The sequence below is a fragment of the Dermochelys coriacea genome, chromosome 14 (assembly GCF_009764565.3).
Source record: "Dermochelys coriacea isolate rDerCor1 chromosome 14, rDerCor1.pri.v4, whole genome shotgun sequence".
In the NCBI taxonomy this organism is placed as follows: domain Eukaryota; kingdom Metazoa; phylum Chordata; order Testudines; family Dermochelyidae; genus Dermochelys; species Dermochelys coriacea.
This window is the reverse complement of record NC_050081.1, coordinates 19,459,817-19,475,307: the sequence shown is the minus strand read 5'-3', so window position 1 is coordinate 19,475,307 and position 15,491 is coordinate 19,459,817. Positions and strand designations below refer to the sequence as shown.

Genomic DNA, 15,491 nt, shown 5'->3' with positions numbered 1-15,491 from the left:
CGTGGGGCAGTCTTTCTCTTAACAGCTCCTCTGGGGAAAGATTGGGCAGCCCAGATCTAAGCCATGCTGTGTTCATGAAGGCCGTACAGGTGTTCAGAATACCGGTAATACTACCCCTGAATCTTCATGATAGCTGACATTTATTCCTGTATTCAAAATTGTTAGCAAAACTAAAATTTGATTTGTGAAACTTGACCTTTGCGAAGGGTTCAGATGGTTCATTGAGACTTTACCTAATGTTTGTTACCTGTAGTAAGTTTTGTAAGAGAAGTACTGTTCCCCAAATAACAGGTCAGGAAGGGGCAGCACCCCATCCATTGGATATTTGTACCTGTTTTTATTAGGTTTCAGAGTAGCAGCCATGTTAGTCTGTATCCACAAAAAGAAAAGGAGGACTCGTGGCATCTTGGAGACTAACAAATTTATTTGAGCATAAGCTTTCGTGAGCTACAGCTCACTTCATAGGACGCATGTAGTGGAAAATACAATGGGGAGATTTTATATACACAGATAACATGAAACAATGGGTGTTACCATACACACTGTAACAAGAGTGATCAGATAAGGTGAGCTATTACCAGCAGGAGAGCGGGGGAGGGAAGGGGAAGGGTTGGCTTTTAGTGTTATGTATAGACAATAATGTTATGCACATGTTATTCCATTCAAAACACCATTGCATAGTTAAATGTGCAAATCGGCAAATGCCATCGTGACATATGTCATAATGGCCAGACCTGAGTGGTACTGTGACCCTGTTCAAGTATAGGTGTTGCAGTGCCAGTCGCTCAAATTTGTAAGGGGTGGGTGTAAGGGTTCATGGGCCAGGAGGGTCAGGCTACTGGTGGGGGAAGATGCCTGAGAGGGGAAGAGAAGGTTCAAATGTGGGGGATATTTATGCCCCCCTACTTTAAATGGCACTCCGCTGTTCCTGCTTGCTTAGCAATAAAAACTAAATGTCTAGGTAAAATGGGGGTGAGGCAGATGCAAAGGGAGGGAGCTACTCCATTTTTTTTCTTCCTTCATCTTAAATATGTGTGTGTTGGGGGGGAAAAATAGATTAAATGGATTTATTTTCTTCTGGATTTTTTGTCTTCCTCTTGGCAAGGCCCCTGTTGGAAAGCCAAGTTCTGCCTGTTAAGAGTAAGGTAAATTAATTGCCATTTTTACAGTTTCATTGTGATTTAGAGAGGAGCCAAATGTTTCTGAAAACACACAATAAAATGGTTTGGAATCCTAGACCACTGGAATGCAGAGAGGATTAAAAAATACTATTTTGCTCCATTATTCTGGCTCTGCATTTTAGCAGGGCCTCCTAGTGGCTGTGATGGCAAAGCCTGGTGCATGCTTGGGCAGTTTTGCAGGGGAAAGAGAACAAGTAATGCACCTTTTCTTTGGAAGCCAGAAAAGGAATAAGAAGGACACTTTTATCTGTTTGTGCTGAGTTTCCTCCTTTAGCAGGGCTGAATCATGCAGCCCTTAGATGCAAGCAACTCCTGTCAAAGCAAGTGGGGAATTTTGTCTCTGTGAGGACTGCAGAATTGGGCCCTAAATCTGGCTAGTGGGGGCGTGCAACACTGCTGCTGGAATAAATAGCATTTATATTATATTGCAGGCCTCTTTTAAGTCCTTCCCACCTCTAAAGCTAACATAAAACAGGTTTCAGGGGAGTGTTAGATCCTAAAGTCTTAAGGATCAGGGATGACAAAGCTCCATGTGCAGCTCTGAGCATCTACAGTTTACAAGAGTTCTGGTAACTCCTGCTGGTTTCTCTGGAAACAGACTCTGATTGATGGAAATGCGGGGGGGGGGGGGGGGAAGACTTTAAATTGATCATTAAAAAAATCAGGAATGGATTTAAAACAAATAAGAAAAATTAATAATCCTTCCAAGTCTGGCGTGAGCCCAGATACTCGCATGTACTTATGTTAAGAATCTGCAGCCTTCTCACTAGGGCCCTACCAAATTCATGGTTCATTTTGGTCAATTTCACAATCATAGGCTTTAAAAAATCATAAATTTCATGATTTCAGCTATTTAAATCTGAAATGTCACAGTGTTGCAATTGTAGGGGTCCTGACCCAAAAAGGAGTCCAGCTGGGAGCGGAGGGGGGGTCTTGTCACAGGGTTGCTATGGGGGGCGGAGGTTGCGGTACTGCTACTCTTACTTTTGTGCTGCTGCTGGCGGCAGAGATGTCTTCAGAGCTGGACAGCTGAAGAGCAGCAGCTGCTGGCTGGGAGCCTAGCTCTGAAGGCAGAGCCACCGCTATCAGCAGCACAAAAGTAAGGATGCATGGCATGGTATGGTATTGCCACCCTTACTTCTGCGCTGCTGCTACGGGAGGTGCTGTCTTCAGAGCTGAGTGCCTGAAAAAAAAAAAGCTCTGAAGGAGTGCAGAAGTGAGGGTGGCAATACTGTGACCCCCCTAAAATGACTTTGTGAAACCCCTCCACAACTTCCTTTTGGGTCAGGATCCCCAATTTGAGAAACACTGTTCTCCCCCATGAAATCTGTATAGTACAGGGTAAAAGCACACAAAAGACCAGATTTCACCATCCATGATGCATTTTTCATGGGTGTGAATTTGGTAGGGCCCTACTTATCACAGCTTGTTGATACAGGGCTGGGAATGTTCATCCAGCTTATGATCACTGCAGCGCAGAAGGGTATATAAGATTGTTACTTGTTTACACAGGGATTTATCTGTGTTCTGTTCTTAGTGTGAGGAAAAGCAGAGCCCACCAAGAATCACGGAGGAAGTGGCTGAAAGTTGCATTCCTAGTCTCCTCTGCTGTCCTCATTAGCCTCTTGAGCTGGAGCTACTTGGTCAGCGAAGATGGGGTCGCCGAGGTTCTGGCTCATTTCAGCGAAAGTCTGCAGGACAGATTCATTGAGGTTCCCTGCTCCGAGGACTATGACAGTCATAAAAGATTTGAAGGTATTTGTACATGAGTGTCGTGGGGTAGGGCAGTCCTCTGGTGCCACAGCAGGCTGGCCTCATTTCCACTGGAGTCCCTAATACCCACCTCTCTCTGTAGCATGTACCTCATCATAACTCACATGTTCCTTGACTTTCCAAATGCTCAAGTCTCTTGTATCACTCCAGGACCTTCTGGTTCCAAAAGCACTTTGCTGTCTTTCCGTGCACCTTCTCCACCCCAAACTGCTTCATTAGGGCAGTGTGAAATTGAACTCCCTACTAAATCAATTTCTCATTCCTTTTCCTGCTCTGCTGACTCCTCTAATGGGAGTTTGTAAATACAATTCAGGATGTATAATGGACCTAATTCTGGGTACTGCCTGCACTGTGAGCACATAGTAATCACACAGGCACCAACTTCTGATACAGGTTGTTTCCAGAATCATGTGCTTATGTACCATAGTTAGGAGCCAGTTTCCCCTTCAAGGTCGTCACTGATAATAAAAACATAGCTTTGCTATTGTCACTACCAAATGCAGTAGGCATGTGGGTTCTGTCTCTGGTTACACATCCCCTTCCAGGTAATAGGTCCAGCTCCGGAGACTGCTTTCCCTCAACTAGCTACCTATTTCCCCATCCACTTATGGTTACTTTGGGTTCCTGGTGATGGAGCTTCTAGAGATAGTGAGATTTCCCTCTCCTTGGGGGTATGTGGTATAGCAAAGTGACTTATGAGTTCTGGGATTCCTTGGGAAATGGGGAAAGTTCATACTGTCTTCTGCTCAGGCTCTGAGTGGCACTCCCAGGGATGTGTGAATAAGCTTTTGATCTCCCCTTGGTGTTAAATACTTAGGTGCCAATCTGGGCATTGTTGATCTGAAACGTAATCACTGTGGCAAGGTTAGATGATTCCTGTGACTCTCAAACTAAGCATGATGCACGCTCCGGGGCTATGTAGTTCCCACAGCATCTGTTGCTGTGGAATTTTGGCATGGTTGGTGTGGCCCATTACACCTGTAGATGCTGCTCTTTTTGGATTTATTCCATCTCCCCAGGTTCAAAGAAAACCCTATACTGTAGATCCCCGCTGGAGAAGTTTGCTGGGTTGAGAAACTTCTTGGCTCTGGATATATGAAAATACTTTCCTAATTCATAGATCTCATCACTAAAAGGGACCATTTAGTCTGGCCTCCTGCATAATGCAGGGTAGAGAATTTAATGCAGTCATTTTTGCTTCAAGCTCAATAACTGTGAGTGAGCTGGAGCTGGACTCAAATTATTTTTATTCATCTGATTATTTTTTGCTGGCCAGCAATCCCACCCCATTCACCTGCCAGAGGAGTTTCTCAGCCTGGGGGCTTAATCTGCCCTTGAGTTTGTATTTGATTCTGGTGTCTAGGTAATCTAGTCGGCTATTACATTTAACCGGGGGGTAGAACCCTACAGAGCATAAGGAAGAAAGAAAAATTGCCAGGATTCTGCTTCCCCTCGCAGCACTGACCGTAGATACTCCTGCCTTATGGACTAGTTCTGTACACATTTAGCTTTGTATTATGATTTTAATTATTCAGCCCAGATGATGTCTTTCTAGGTGCAGAGCCAATCACATAAAAGGAGAGTAGCTTTGGAGCTACATTAGAGCCATTCTAAACTGGGTAAAGCAAACTTTTCTCTTCGTTTCTGGGCTATTAGATGCTATATCTCTCTTCACCTATAACACTTTATTTATTTATTTTTTTTTACCTGTAAGTGGTTACTTTTTAAAAATCTGGCCCTATATGCTATGTTTTCAAGAAATCACCTGTGGTATCTGATGTTTTTCCAAACACCTGCTTTATTAACAAGATAATTCAATTTATATTGTGATGTGTATTGAATTTTGTGGGTTGGTCAGCTCTTGTCTTTTGCTTGGTCTCCACAAAGGGGTGATGTTGACATGATTAAAGAAATATATTCCATGCTTTACTGTGTCAAGGCCAGAAAGCTGCTGTCATTCCAAAGGTAGTTTGCAGGTAGCTTAGTGACTCAGAAAAAGGATGATTACATTTAGCCAGGTGTGCTGCCAAGTTGGATTCAGCTCCAGAGCTTTGAGTAGTTTGCTGGAAACTGTACTTTATATCTTAACTGTTTCGTTCTGCTTCAGCCTAACATTTGCTCCTTTTGGCTGTTTGCCAGAAGTTAGCTCCTCCCTGCATCACTGTTTGATGCCTCAACAGTAGTATTTACAATGTTCCAATGGCTTTTATCTTTACACTCCTGTCCCCCAGTCCCAGCAGTCACCATCCTTCCAGCTCAGGAAAACTGGATGAGTTCCCTCTTGCAGCACATCAACATAATTTGTCTTAAGAGGTTGAGTGATGCAAGGGCATTTCCATCCTTGTCCCTCCCCCTCTTCTCTAGGTTTAGCTGCTTGTTTCCAAAATGCTCCCAGCCCTTGCTGTTAAAAAGGACACAGACTTGGTCAGGGGTATCTTCTGGGTCTTGATTTAAAAAAAAAAAAAGCTTATTTTTTAAGAGGGTAATTGGGCAGAAAAATAGAACTATAAGTCCATCCAGAGCCAGCAGTAGTAGCATGTAAAATCCCTGAGCACAGAACCGTCAATTGTCATAATTTTTGAAGTGCAGATTCAGGGAAGAGTTAAGAAGATGAAGGTTATTGCCCTCTGGTGTTGAGTCCAGTTGCAGCCCTCTTGGGTTTCTCAGCCTGGCAGCGTTCTGTGGAGGCTTGGCACAGTTTCTTGTAGAAGAACCCGTAGGTTCTTTTAATCCAATGTTGAGATATAGCAGAAGAACCATCAATAAAAATCCTCATTTGTTAAAGTGATCAGTTTTGATACTGTCTGACCTCTGATCATAGCCTAACAGCAATTGCAAACACTCAGCCTCCACTCAGAAGCCCAGAAATGGAGCAAACCACTATTGCTAGCTCTTTCTTTACATTAAAACTAGCCTGTTCCACCCTTGTTTTGTTTCATTGTGGAACAAAATCTGACTGGGTCTCTTGTTCATTACTTGTATGAGGCATTCACTTATTTGCCATTGCTTATCCAAAGCGCTCATACACACATCCAGTGACCATTAAAAGTATATGGATATCAACCAGCGAGCCACTAGATCTATTTTTCTATTTCTGTTTTCTATTTCATAGATCTTAGATCTACTTAAAGTTAGCGTTTCTTATGGACATAGCCAGTTAGGAGTTCTTTTGCACCAGACCCAAAAAAAGTTGCTCATCGTGCATAATAGTGAATTTGTCTTTGACACAGTAAGTTAACTTTTCCAGTGTTGTAACCTCCCAAATTGTTTCAAACCAGTCAGTTACAGATAGGGACTATACTTCCTCTTTCTGCCATAATGAGTTGAGAACACAAAGATATAATCAGCTGTATTTGAGGGAGTAACCTGCATAGATAACTACAACCTGGCTGTTTTTGAACTCCACTGCCACAAGGGTTGCTTGAAGCATAGTTCAGAAAAGTGTACATCTTTCCTAATGGGCTGTATACAGTGCCTCTGCATTGCTCCTTGGCTATTTGAAAGAGAGACAATAAAGTAGGTACTGGTTTTGATGGGATTTTGGAGAAATGGCACAGGGAAAGCTGGAGGTATTTGGAGGTAAACATGGAGAGTCTGGAGTTGTTGTCCATAAATCGGGAGGTGCTGGTTCTGAAAAATGAGGCTACTGTGTTTTTTCACTCTGTCTTAAAATGCAAAAGCAGAGTGGTGGCTATAATTTTACTTCTTAGCTTTTGCTTTAAATTATGTTTTTATTTATTATTGGAGCCAAGGAAGGAAACTGTTGCTATTAAATATTTGAGGTTGAATTTCATGAAGTATATACAAATAACATAATGGTCTGTCATCTGCTGTCATCAGTGGCTACAAATGTGCTGAATATCCCTGCCTTTAACAATGATTTAAGTTCTTGCAAATAAGTAAATATTTTAGGCCGACTTTCCAAAGTTTACCTAAAATCCATGTAAAGATTCAAATAAAGTTGAACATTCAGATGCTGGCCTAGGTTTCTGCAAATGTAGTTTCGGCATCCAGACTAGTACACCATAGCTTGGAGTTTTCAGCACTTGCAGTGGTAATTCCTGCATCCAATGTGACAACAATAGGAAACTCACACGAAGGCCTCCGGCACTGGATTTTGAGCCATTATAATGGGTTTTAAAGCATTGTGCTTCCAGCCTGCTTCAGTTGATATTGTAATTGGCGTCGCACAGCTTAGAGTTTATTCCTGACTGTTGCATAGTAGTGAAGATCAGAGCATTGCTTGTCAGAGGATGAGCTCCTGGCTTTCTGTATTTAGGGAATAAGATGTGGTGCATCATGATCATAGGAATTATGGTCTGCATTTTAAATTATGCATGCAAACCTCTTATGCCACCTCAAAGTGTGCTTTTTCACTCTAAAGTTATGGTGGTGGTCATGGTTCTATTGATAAACCATCTGTGTGGATTGCTTTTTGTGTTGTAATGGTACTTCTCCCTGTCAGTGATGAAGCAGGTCCAGGTCGTAACTTCAATGTGACATCATCCAGAGGCTAGAGGAGAGGATACAGAAAGGCAGACGGGAAGTGTGTGACCAGTAGAATCAGAAGATCCAGCAACTAGCTGCAAGTATTGTTACAGGAATGTCATCCTAGCCATCTTTCCCTCTTGCTATGTTGCTCTGAGATAGATTGCGACAGTTGAACTTTGTGACGTATGAACTTGCTCCTGGGAGAATTCCCTAGTAACCACACCCTCTTCATTGTATGGTGCCCAGGCATATAGCTTTTCAGATAAAAAGAAAGGTGTAGGAGGTCTGACTAGCTCTATGGTGTTGAGTACGTTCTATCTTCCTCCAGCATGCCGAATAGGTTGTGTGATTGCTGTGTCTCTCTGACTTGTTGAGTATCTTGATATGTTCTTCTTGATCCTTTTCAGAGAGAGCATGCAGCTTGCAGTTTTAAAGCTGTGATGCTGATAGTATATCACTGAATGTCTTTGTATCAACTGGATGCAGTATACCTAGTGATACTTGAAACCCTGTGAAACTACCCCCCCCCCCCCCATTTCTAATTTCATTGTGAAGGTGAAACCAGCTTTCTATGAAAATTTTCTCTAGGAAAACTAACAGAAGTAAAGGAATTTGGTTTAGAATAAAGAACAGAATCTGGAGTAGGAGAGGGCGAGGTAGAAGTTGAAAATATCAGTATATTTTAAAATCTGTCTGTAAGTGTTCCCATTTACAGTGCATCTGTGTCCAAAAGTGGGACCTTTCTAATTGATAAAATAATCTTCAAACAAACCAGCTCCACCCTCTGCTCCTGCCTAAATTCACATCTTGTGTTCATCTCTTACTGTCAGGGCCTAGCTGATTGACTTACTCCTGAAATATCTTTATATTGCTTACATCCAGGCTTGTGAATCTTTGTAACCTTCAGAATACCTTCAGCATCCAGCTCTGTCTTGATCACTCTTTTGTCAAAGCTCTTATTCGTGTCGTCATCTCCTATTCTGTGCTTTTGCTAAATCCTGATTCACCAACTTCTGTCTTTCTGTTTCTTGAATCTCAACTCCTCTTACCTGCAGATTTGTTTTTTCGTTGCTCCTCCAGTACCAGACTAATTCTCTCTGTGGTAGGTGGAAGGTCTTCCCACCTCCCCTCACCCTCAGGCAGTTTTTCCCATCTGGAAAAGCCTCCCAGCTCTTCTGTGGTCAGTTGTCCTCCAGACTCTCCTTAAAATCCCGACTCAAGATCCATCTTTTCCCCTTGGCCTATGGCTTTCAATCCTGTTCTCTAGTTCAACAATCAAGTTCTACTCCCTGAATTTCCAGGTTTCATGCTCAGTCATTCTTCCTGTGGCTTCTATTTCCTTCACCACTGGTGTATTGGAGCTACAGTTACCACTTGGAACATATATTATACAAGAGGAAAAAAAAGGAGTGCTTGTGGCACCTTAGAGACTAACAAATTTATTTGAGCATAAGCTTTTGTGAGCTACAGCTCACTTCATGGGATGCATTTGTTAGTCTCTAAGATGCCACAAGTACTCCTTTTTCTTTTTGCGGATACAGACTAACACGGCTGCTACTCTGAAACCTGATATTATCCAAGGTATTATTGGTGGTAATTGTTGCAAAAAGATTCAGTGACGGTTCTGTGTGGTTCAGCCTGTTAAAAATAAAGTGCCTAGTAGTTTACACCAACAGTTCTGGGAACCAAAATTCAGTCCCTTTTTAGCTGCCTCTTAAAAACACTGCAACATAGAATTCTTGTGTCTTTTGGGGCTGGGCAGGCAAAAAAGGGTTTTGGTTTACAGGTTTGTTACAAATTGAGGCTGTAGGGCACCCACTCAGACCTGATGTGATAAAATCATGAGAGTTGGAAATACACAAGTCTCGCAGTATTTGGTATTCTGAAAGTCCTCAGTTCCTAGAGTCAAGTGATTGTGTGAAAATTTCAGCATTTTTTAAAGAAAAAAGGTAAATTTGTAGCCTTCCTGATTTCAGGGAAGATCTTGAAAACTTGACTCAATGTATTTCTTTAAAAAACAAAAACTTGCGATTATTTTGAATGCCTGTGATTGGCATTACTACTGAGTGCTCTTTATGGCCTGCTCGGTCCTAGTAGTTCATATTGAACATTCTCTTCGGATGCGAAACACTGTAATTTCTGCTTAGTGATGGTCTTGGATCCTGTTTTTCTCCCTATTAACCTATGGGGGTAATGGGAGAAAACTGATGCAGACAATTCCTTTGGTGTAGTAGCTAAGCACAGTCTTTGATACATTCCTGCTGCAGTGCAAGGTTCTTTGCTGGCATTGCATTATGAGCAGTGCACACTGACCATTCTTGTAGTCTAATTCCCCTGATGCTTCCCAAATAATTGATTATTTAATTCTTGGAGTATGAATCGTCCAGCAGATTTGGTGATTTATTGTTGAATACTCATGGAGCACGCTATTAATCATTCTGGTTTGTAATCTGGTCAGATGTTCTTTCCCAGGGATTTGTTACTGGGCCTGTCTACTTAATTTTTACTGTTTTTGATTTAGAGGGAAAAAAAATCTTTTTTTTGGACAATGCGGAGAGAGATGGTTGATGGGGGTAAGCAGGAAGTACTGAGCCATGAGGATGATGATTGTTCAGGAAAAACAGGTCTGTGATTGATCTGATTGATCATTGAAGAGAGCAGAGTGCGTGCGTGTGTGTGAGTGAGGGGAAGAAACTGTGTGTATACATGCAATCTACTATTCAGGGCTTCAGGTGCCTCTGACAGATATTTGAAACAAATCATAAAACCAGCAGCCTCCTCTTATCCCCAAACAAGAAAATAGTAATAAAAAATTAACAACTGGAGGAAAACAATAGCCCACCCTGCCCACCAACCACATCCCTCCTTGCTTCTTTCTCTCCTCTAAGCCTTGGAGAAATGGCTGGACTTTGAAATAGGCCCAGAAGGCGGACAGATGTAGCTATTTCTCACCAAGGTGGGGAGAGGAGTTTTGTAATGCCTTTTTGCTGTGCCAGTTGCCTCTCGTTCCCATTGCCTTGTGGTCATCTGTTCTTGCTTGCTGCTGTTCACAGTTTGCCTGATTTTGTTTTTTGGATTGCATAGATGCATTAACTGATTTTTTAGAAGTGCTTTCCCTTCCCCTGGCACCTTTTTGTGCTCTGGTGAGTAAATAGTCATCTGAGAGAACTCTGTTGACAAGCAGTAAGCATACTGGCAGATGTCAGCAAATAAGTGGATCTAGGCTTTTCTATTGCTTTATAATTACCCTCCCTGCCCCTGCAAAAAAAAAAAAAAAAAAAAATCTATAAAATGCCAAGTTTCAAGGACTCTGTGGCTTACAGTACATTTTAGTTGTTATTCCTGCCCTGAAGCGACTCTGGATTGGACATCTGTGATTCCTCAAGGACTACTAGATAAAGAGTGTACGAGATTTGTAGTGCTGGCTTCTCTTTCTAACTTTTATATTGCCGTATTCTGCAGAAGTGGATTTTAAAGGTTATTTGCCATGTAATTTGAAGCTGTATCCCCAGGTCTCCTGTATTCTCTGTCTCGCTTTGTAGCTCTTTGCTCTCACATAGCAGCAAAGGGCAATTACTTGAATAGTTGGTTCACATGCACGCAGTATAAAATTGCAGAGCTGATGGAGGTGATAGTCTTCAATGTTCCAGTTGTGCCCTTTCTGGTACTTTGTCAGGCAATGGAGATGCCTTCTTGAACAGTTACTCTTATAAATGCAATTAGGGCACCTAAGGCCTGGGAATTATGCGTCCTGCCTCTTCTCCATGATTCTATTCTTGAGTTTGTCTTTTTCTCCCTACCCTTCATTGCTTGCCTTCTGACATTCTGGCACACTTCCATGCAGCTGGGAGGGAAGGGATGGTTACTATCATCTCACATCATTTCATGAGCTGGCTTCTCAGATCACGAAGAGTATTTAGAACTCTTTACCACCAAGAACTTAGCATGGGGTTGATTGCAGAGTTGCTTAAGGCCAGTCCTGAAGCTGTATCTCTTAAATAGTGTTGCAAGATTCAGCTGGTATGCACTCCATCCTCTGCATCCTAATATAGTTCACTTCCACAGCCCTGTGTGGCAGTCGTCATTCTTCCGGGAGAGGTGGACTGGTGGGCCCTCCCTTTACTTGCACGGGGCTAGTTTGCTCCCCATGGCAATTCAGTCCCTGGCCTTTCTGTTGAGACTGCGAATTACTTAGATTGTAAGCTCCTTGGGGCGGGGTCCATCTTTTTGTTCTGCGTTTGTACAGTGGGGTCCTGGTCCATCCTCATAGGCATAGGATAATACAAATAATAATTTCTACGGCGCTAATTGTGGTGGTGTGTTGTGATTTGGGATGGTCATCGACTAGAAACTGCTCTGAAATGACAAACCCATAGCACATAGGTCATTGGATAGTAAACTGTTTCAGACCAAGGCTGGATTTGAACTGTTGACATGAGATGAAAGGCTTGTTTAGAACTGCCAGACCCTGAACTATCTTGTATTCTTTGACCCTGCTTGCCTGTGGGCTGAAATGCTGCATGTGGGGCCAGGTCAGCCAATATCTTTCTGTGTTCCAAGGACGATTATGCAAGCGGTAATCTTTGCCTTCTTTAATTCTGCCCTTGGCCAGAAGTGAGAGGTCATTATATGTTTCCCACTTCTTATTTCATGCATACAGGGATGAAGTACAGTGTTTCTGATACAGTTATACCTGACCCATACCATTCTAAACAAAGGCTAACTTCTCTGGCATAAAGTCTTAATCTCAGACTGCACCGAATCTGTTTATTTTGATAGATTAGTAAAGTGACATAGGTCAATGTGTAAACCTTTATTTTTATTTTTAACAAGCTTGTTTTTACAGAAACCTAGGAGAAAAATAAATGTTTCCAGGAATTGTTTTCATGTCTAATTGTAATAGTTTATTTTTAAGGGCGTGGCATTCCCTTGCATTGTATTTAACCCAAATATCTTGCTCATGTATGAGAACTAGGACTCAAAATGAAATGTAAATTTGGATTGGTTTTAGTTTTAACTATATAAGGTAGGTGGTAGTAATCACGTCAAGAAATCTGTTTTCAAAATATTTTTATCCTATCAAATTTTTTCTTTCAAGGAACAGAAATTGGCAGGTGGGATATTGAGATTCAGTGTGTGCTTCTTTGTAATGTATCTTTTATCGTCCATCTCCAGGGTGCACTCCTAGAAAGTGTGGAAGAGGCATAACGGACGCAGTAATTACCAGGGAGGAAGCTGAAAGAATCCGTAGGTAATTTTTCTTTTAGCCTTAAATTACCTTCGTCGCATTGGACTAGAGGCAAGTGGGATTACATTGAAAGAGTTTACAGCATGTCATTGGTGCAGAGGCCATTAGCTGAGGACGAAAGCTAACAGTTCAGGGTGCTAAAATCTTTTCCAAAGTCTTTTTCTATTTTGGAACTGGCTGCTCTAGTCATCTGGGACAGACTCTCTGTCTTATTCATTGGAGGTTGGAAGACTCGTATCCCAGTGGAAGGAAATATGGGATTGTCCTGGATTGAATTAGAGATTTTCATTTGCTCCATTGTTCCCAATCAGACTTTCCCCCATTTTTTGTAACCCTATCTCCTTTCTGTGCATAGTAGTAGCTATGAACTGCTGTGAGCTATGAGCTAGAGCTAACAAAATGCAGTAAGGCAGATGGCTTCCTCTATGACTCCAAAGTGCAGTGCTGTGGTCAAGTGCTAAGAGATGCTTCAACTTGACACAGCTAGGCAGGTGAATAGCCTAACTGAATACCAATTGCTTTCAGTAACCAAACACTAGGGGCTGTCTGATTGATGTGGTCTGTATTATAAACTATGGGTTGACTGAGAACATTGCTTCTAAGGCTATGTCAACACTAGCACTTTTGTTAGTAAAACATGTGTCGGTCAGGGGTGTGAAAAAACACTCCCCCTCCCTTTCCCGCATCTGATGTAAGTTTCACCAACAAAAGTGCTGGTGTGGACAGCATTATGTCGGTGGGAGTCGCTCTCCTGCTGACGTAGCTACTGCTGCTTGTGGGGGGTGGTTTAACTATGCCGGCAAAGAGAGCTCTCTCCCACTAGCATAGAGCAGCTTCATGGGAGACCATACAGTGGCACAGCTGTAGTGGTCTAACTGTGCCGCTCTAAGGTCTGTAGTGTAGACATAGCTTTAAGTCTCCCAGCCCCATGCTGATGCACAATTAGTATAGATTCCAGTCCTCACATATTGTAATGGCTTGTTCACCAGCCAAGTCAAAGGTTCATCCCTTTCAAATTCTGGTCTCTTGTTTTTGATACACCAGTATAATGTAGAGATTTTGTATTATTGCCCTTAGAATCGAAATATAGGCCTCTTCACATTAGTCCTGTTTGGCAGGATATCTTTGGAAGCCAGGTTTTTAAAAAATTTTTTATAAGCGTCTTTGGGATTCCCGCAAGAGGGCTGAGAAGCACATTGCAGCCGCCTTCTTGTAAGCAAGTGTTCTACCCTTCTTGATGTCATGGGTTTATTTGCCTGCTTGTGACTTGTAACTGCAAGATCATAAGGATTTCAAGCAAATGACAACTCTCTTCACCAATGCACATTAAATGTGTTGTGTTGGCTAATATTTATCCAACAGCTGTACATTGTAAATTATATTTTTAAGGACAAAGAGGTCTGGCTGTAGTTCTAATTTGAGACTGTTGTTTCACCTGCAGAATAGCGGAGAGGGGACTGTCCTTAGGAGGATCTGATGGAGGGGTGAGCAGCATCCTGTTTCCTTTTACATTCTTCTGTTGTCAAGGCAAGATTTTCAGGTTTTAAATGCATTTTTGGGAAGGGGCAAGGGGAGGAAGTAGAATGGATAATTTCTCTGGTTTCCATGCTGATTTGACAGGATCTCCTCATGGAAATGTTGGTCTTTCTCAGTAGTAAAGATCATGGCATTTCCATTATAACTTACTCATTCCCTGTTGTTCAGTTTGTAAATATAACACCTATGCTATACTCTGCAGTCTGGTGCATGGTAGTATGCTATGGACATGGATGCTATTAACTACAGCAGTGGTGCATTGATTTCTGACTCCTGGTTCTTCAAAACTGTGCCTCTAAAATAAACTTAGATCAGTTTTGAGGTAACATGAAACACATATTTGGTGCCTCAAGAAGACCTTTTGAAAAACATTGTTTAAAAACAATTCTCTTCCTTTGATGTACACTTCCTTTCATTTCTCTTCCCTCCCTCTTTATTCCTCAGCATATTTGTGTGAGGAGTAGAATCTTTAGTTCTGAAGAGTTGGCTGCTTATTCCCCACCTATATTGGTAGTCTGTGACATCCCAGTTTGTGGTAGATAATGATTTGATTGTTAAAGCCTGGTATGACTACATGCCTGCTTAAAGTTAAGCTAAGCACCTGCTTTCGTCTTCTGCTGAATTAGGACTAGAAAGGAAATGCGCAAGGAGCTGATAGAATTTTGAGAAACTCTTCTGTCATTTTCATGCAGATATCCTTGTCGGTAAGCAATGAGGGAAATGAGACACACGAACAAAAATTGTTTCTAAATCATGGGTCCAAGTCTATTCCTAGGAGGCCTCAGTATAGCAGTCCTTTAATGAGGACTGCCCCAAAACCCCATGGAGAACAACCACTCATCTGGGAAGAAGAAAAGGAGGACTTGTGGCACCTTAGAGACTAACAAATTTATTTGAGCGTAAGCTTTCGTGAGCTACAGCTCACATCATTCGATGAAGTGAGCTGTAGCTCGCGAAAGCTTACGCTCAAATAAATTTGTTAGTCTCTAAGGTGCCACAAGTCCTCCTTTTCTTTTTGCGGATATGGACTAACATGGCTGCTTCTCTGAAACCTGTCATCTGGGAAGAGTTCTCTGTCCCCCAGGTTTGGAGAAAGTAGATTGTGACCTGCCTCTGCAGAAATGGAAGAAGACTCTTGTTTTTTGGCAATACACATTGGCTAGGTTTTGGAAGAGTAATAGAGAAGTTAGGAGGGGAAGGAGTTAAATGTTAAATTTTAAAAAAAAGCCCTTATTTACTCAGACTACTAATACCGTTTGCTT

At 42.0% G+C, this 15,491-nt stretch overlaps 1 protein-coding gene across 9 annotated transcripts in view; it reads left to right on the top strand.

Moving 5' to 3' along the window:
* Nucleotides 1–15,491, top strand: part of OGFOD3 (2-oxoglutarate and iron dependent oxygenase domain containing 3) — a 90,915-nt gene that overhangs the window by 781 nt on the left and 74,643 nt on the right. For 7 of the 9 annotated variants that reach the window (XR_006275721.1, XM_038371499.2, XM_043497422.1 and 4 more), the window contains exons 2-4: nt 2,719–2,936; nt 12,621–12,696; nt 14,135–14,177. Coding sequence is in view for 8 of the 9 variants with exons in the window: in XM_038371499.2 (XP_038227427.1) it covers nt 2,719–2,936; nt 12,621–12,696; nt 14,135–14,177 (337 nt within the window). In the remaining variant the exon portion in view is untranslated. The remainder of the gene's footprint in view (nt 1–2,718; nt 2,937–12,620; nt 12,697–14,134; nt 14,178–15,491) is intronic. The other 2 variants (XM_043497421.1, XM_043497419.1) reach the window with 1 other exon arrangement.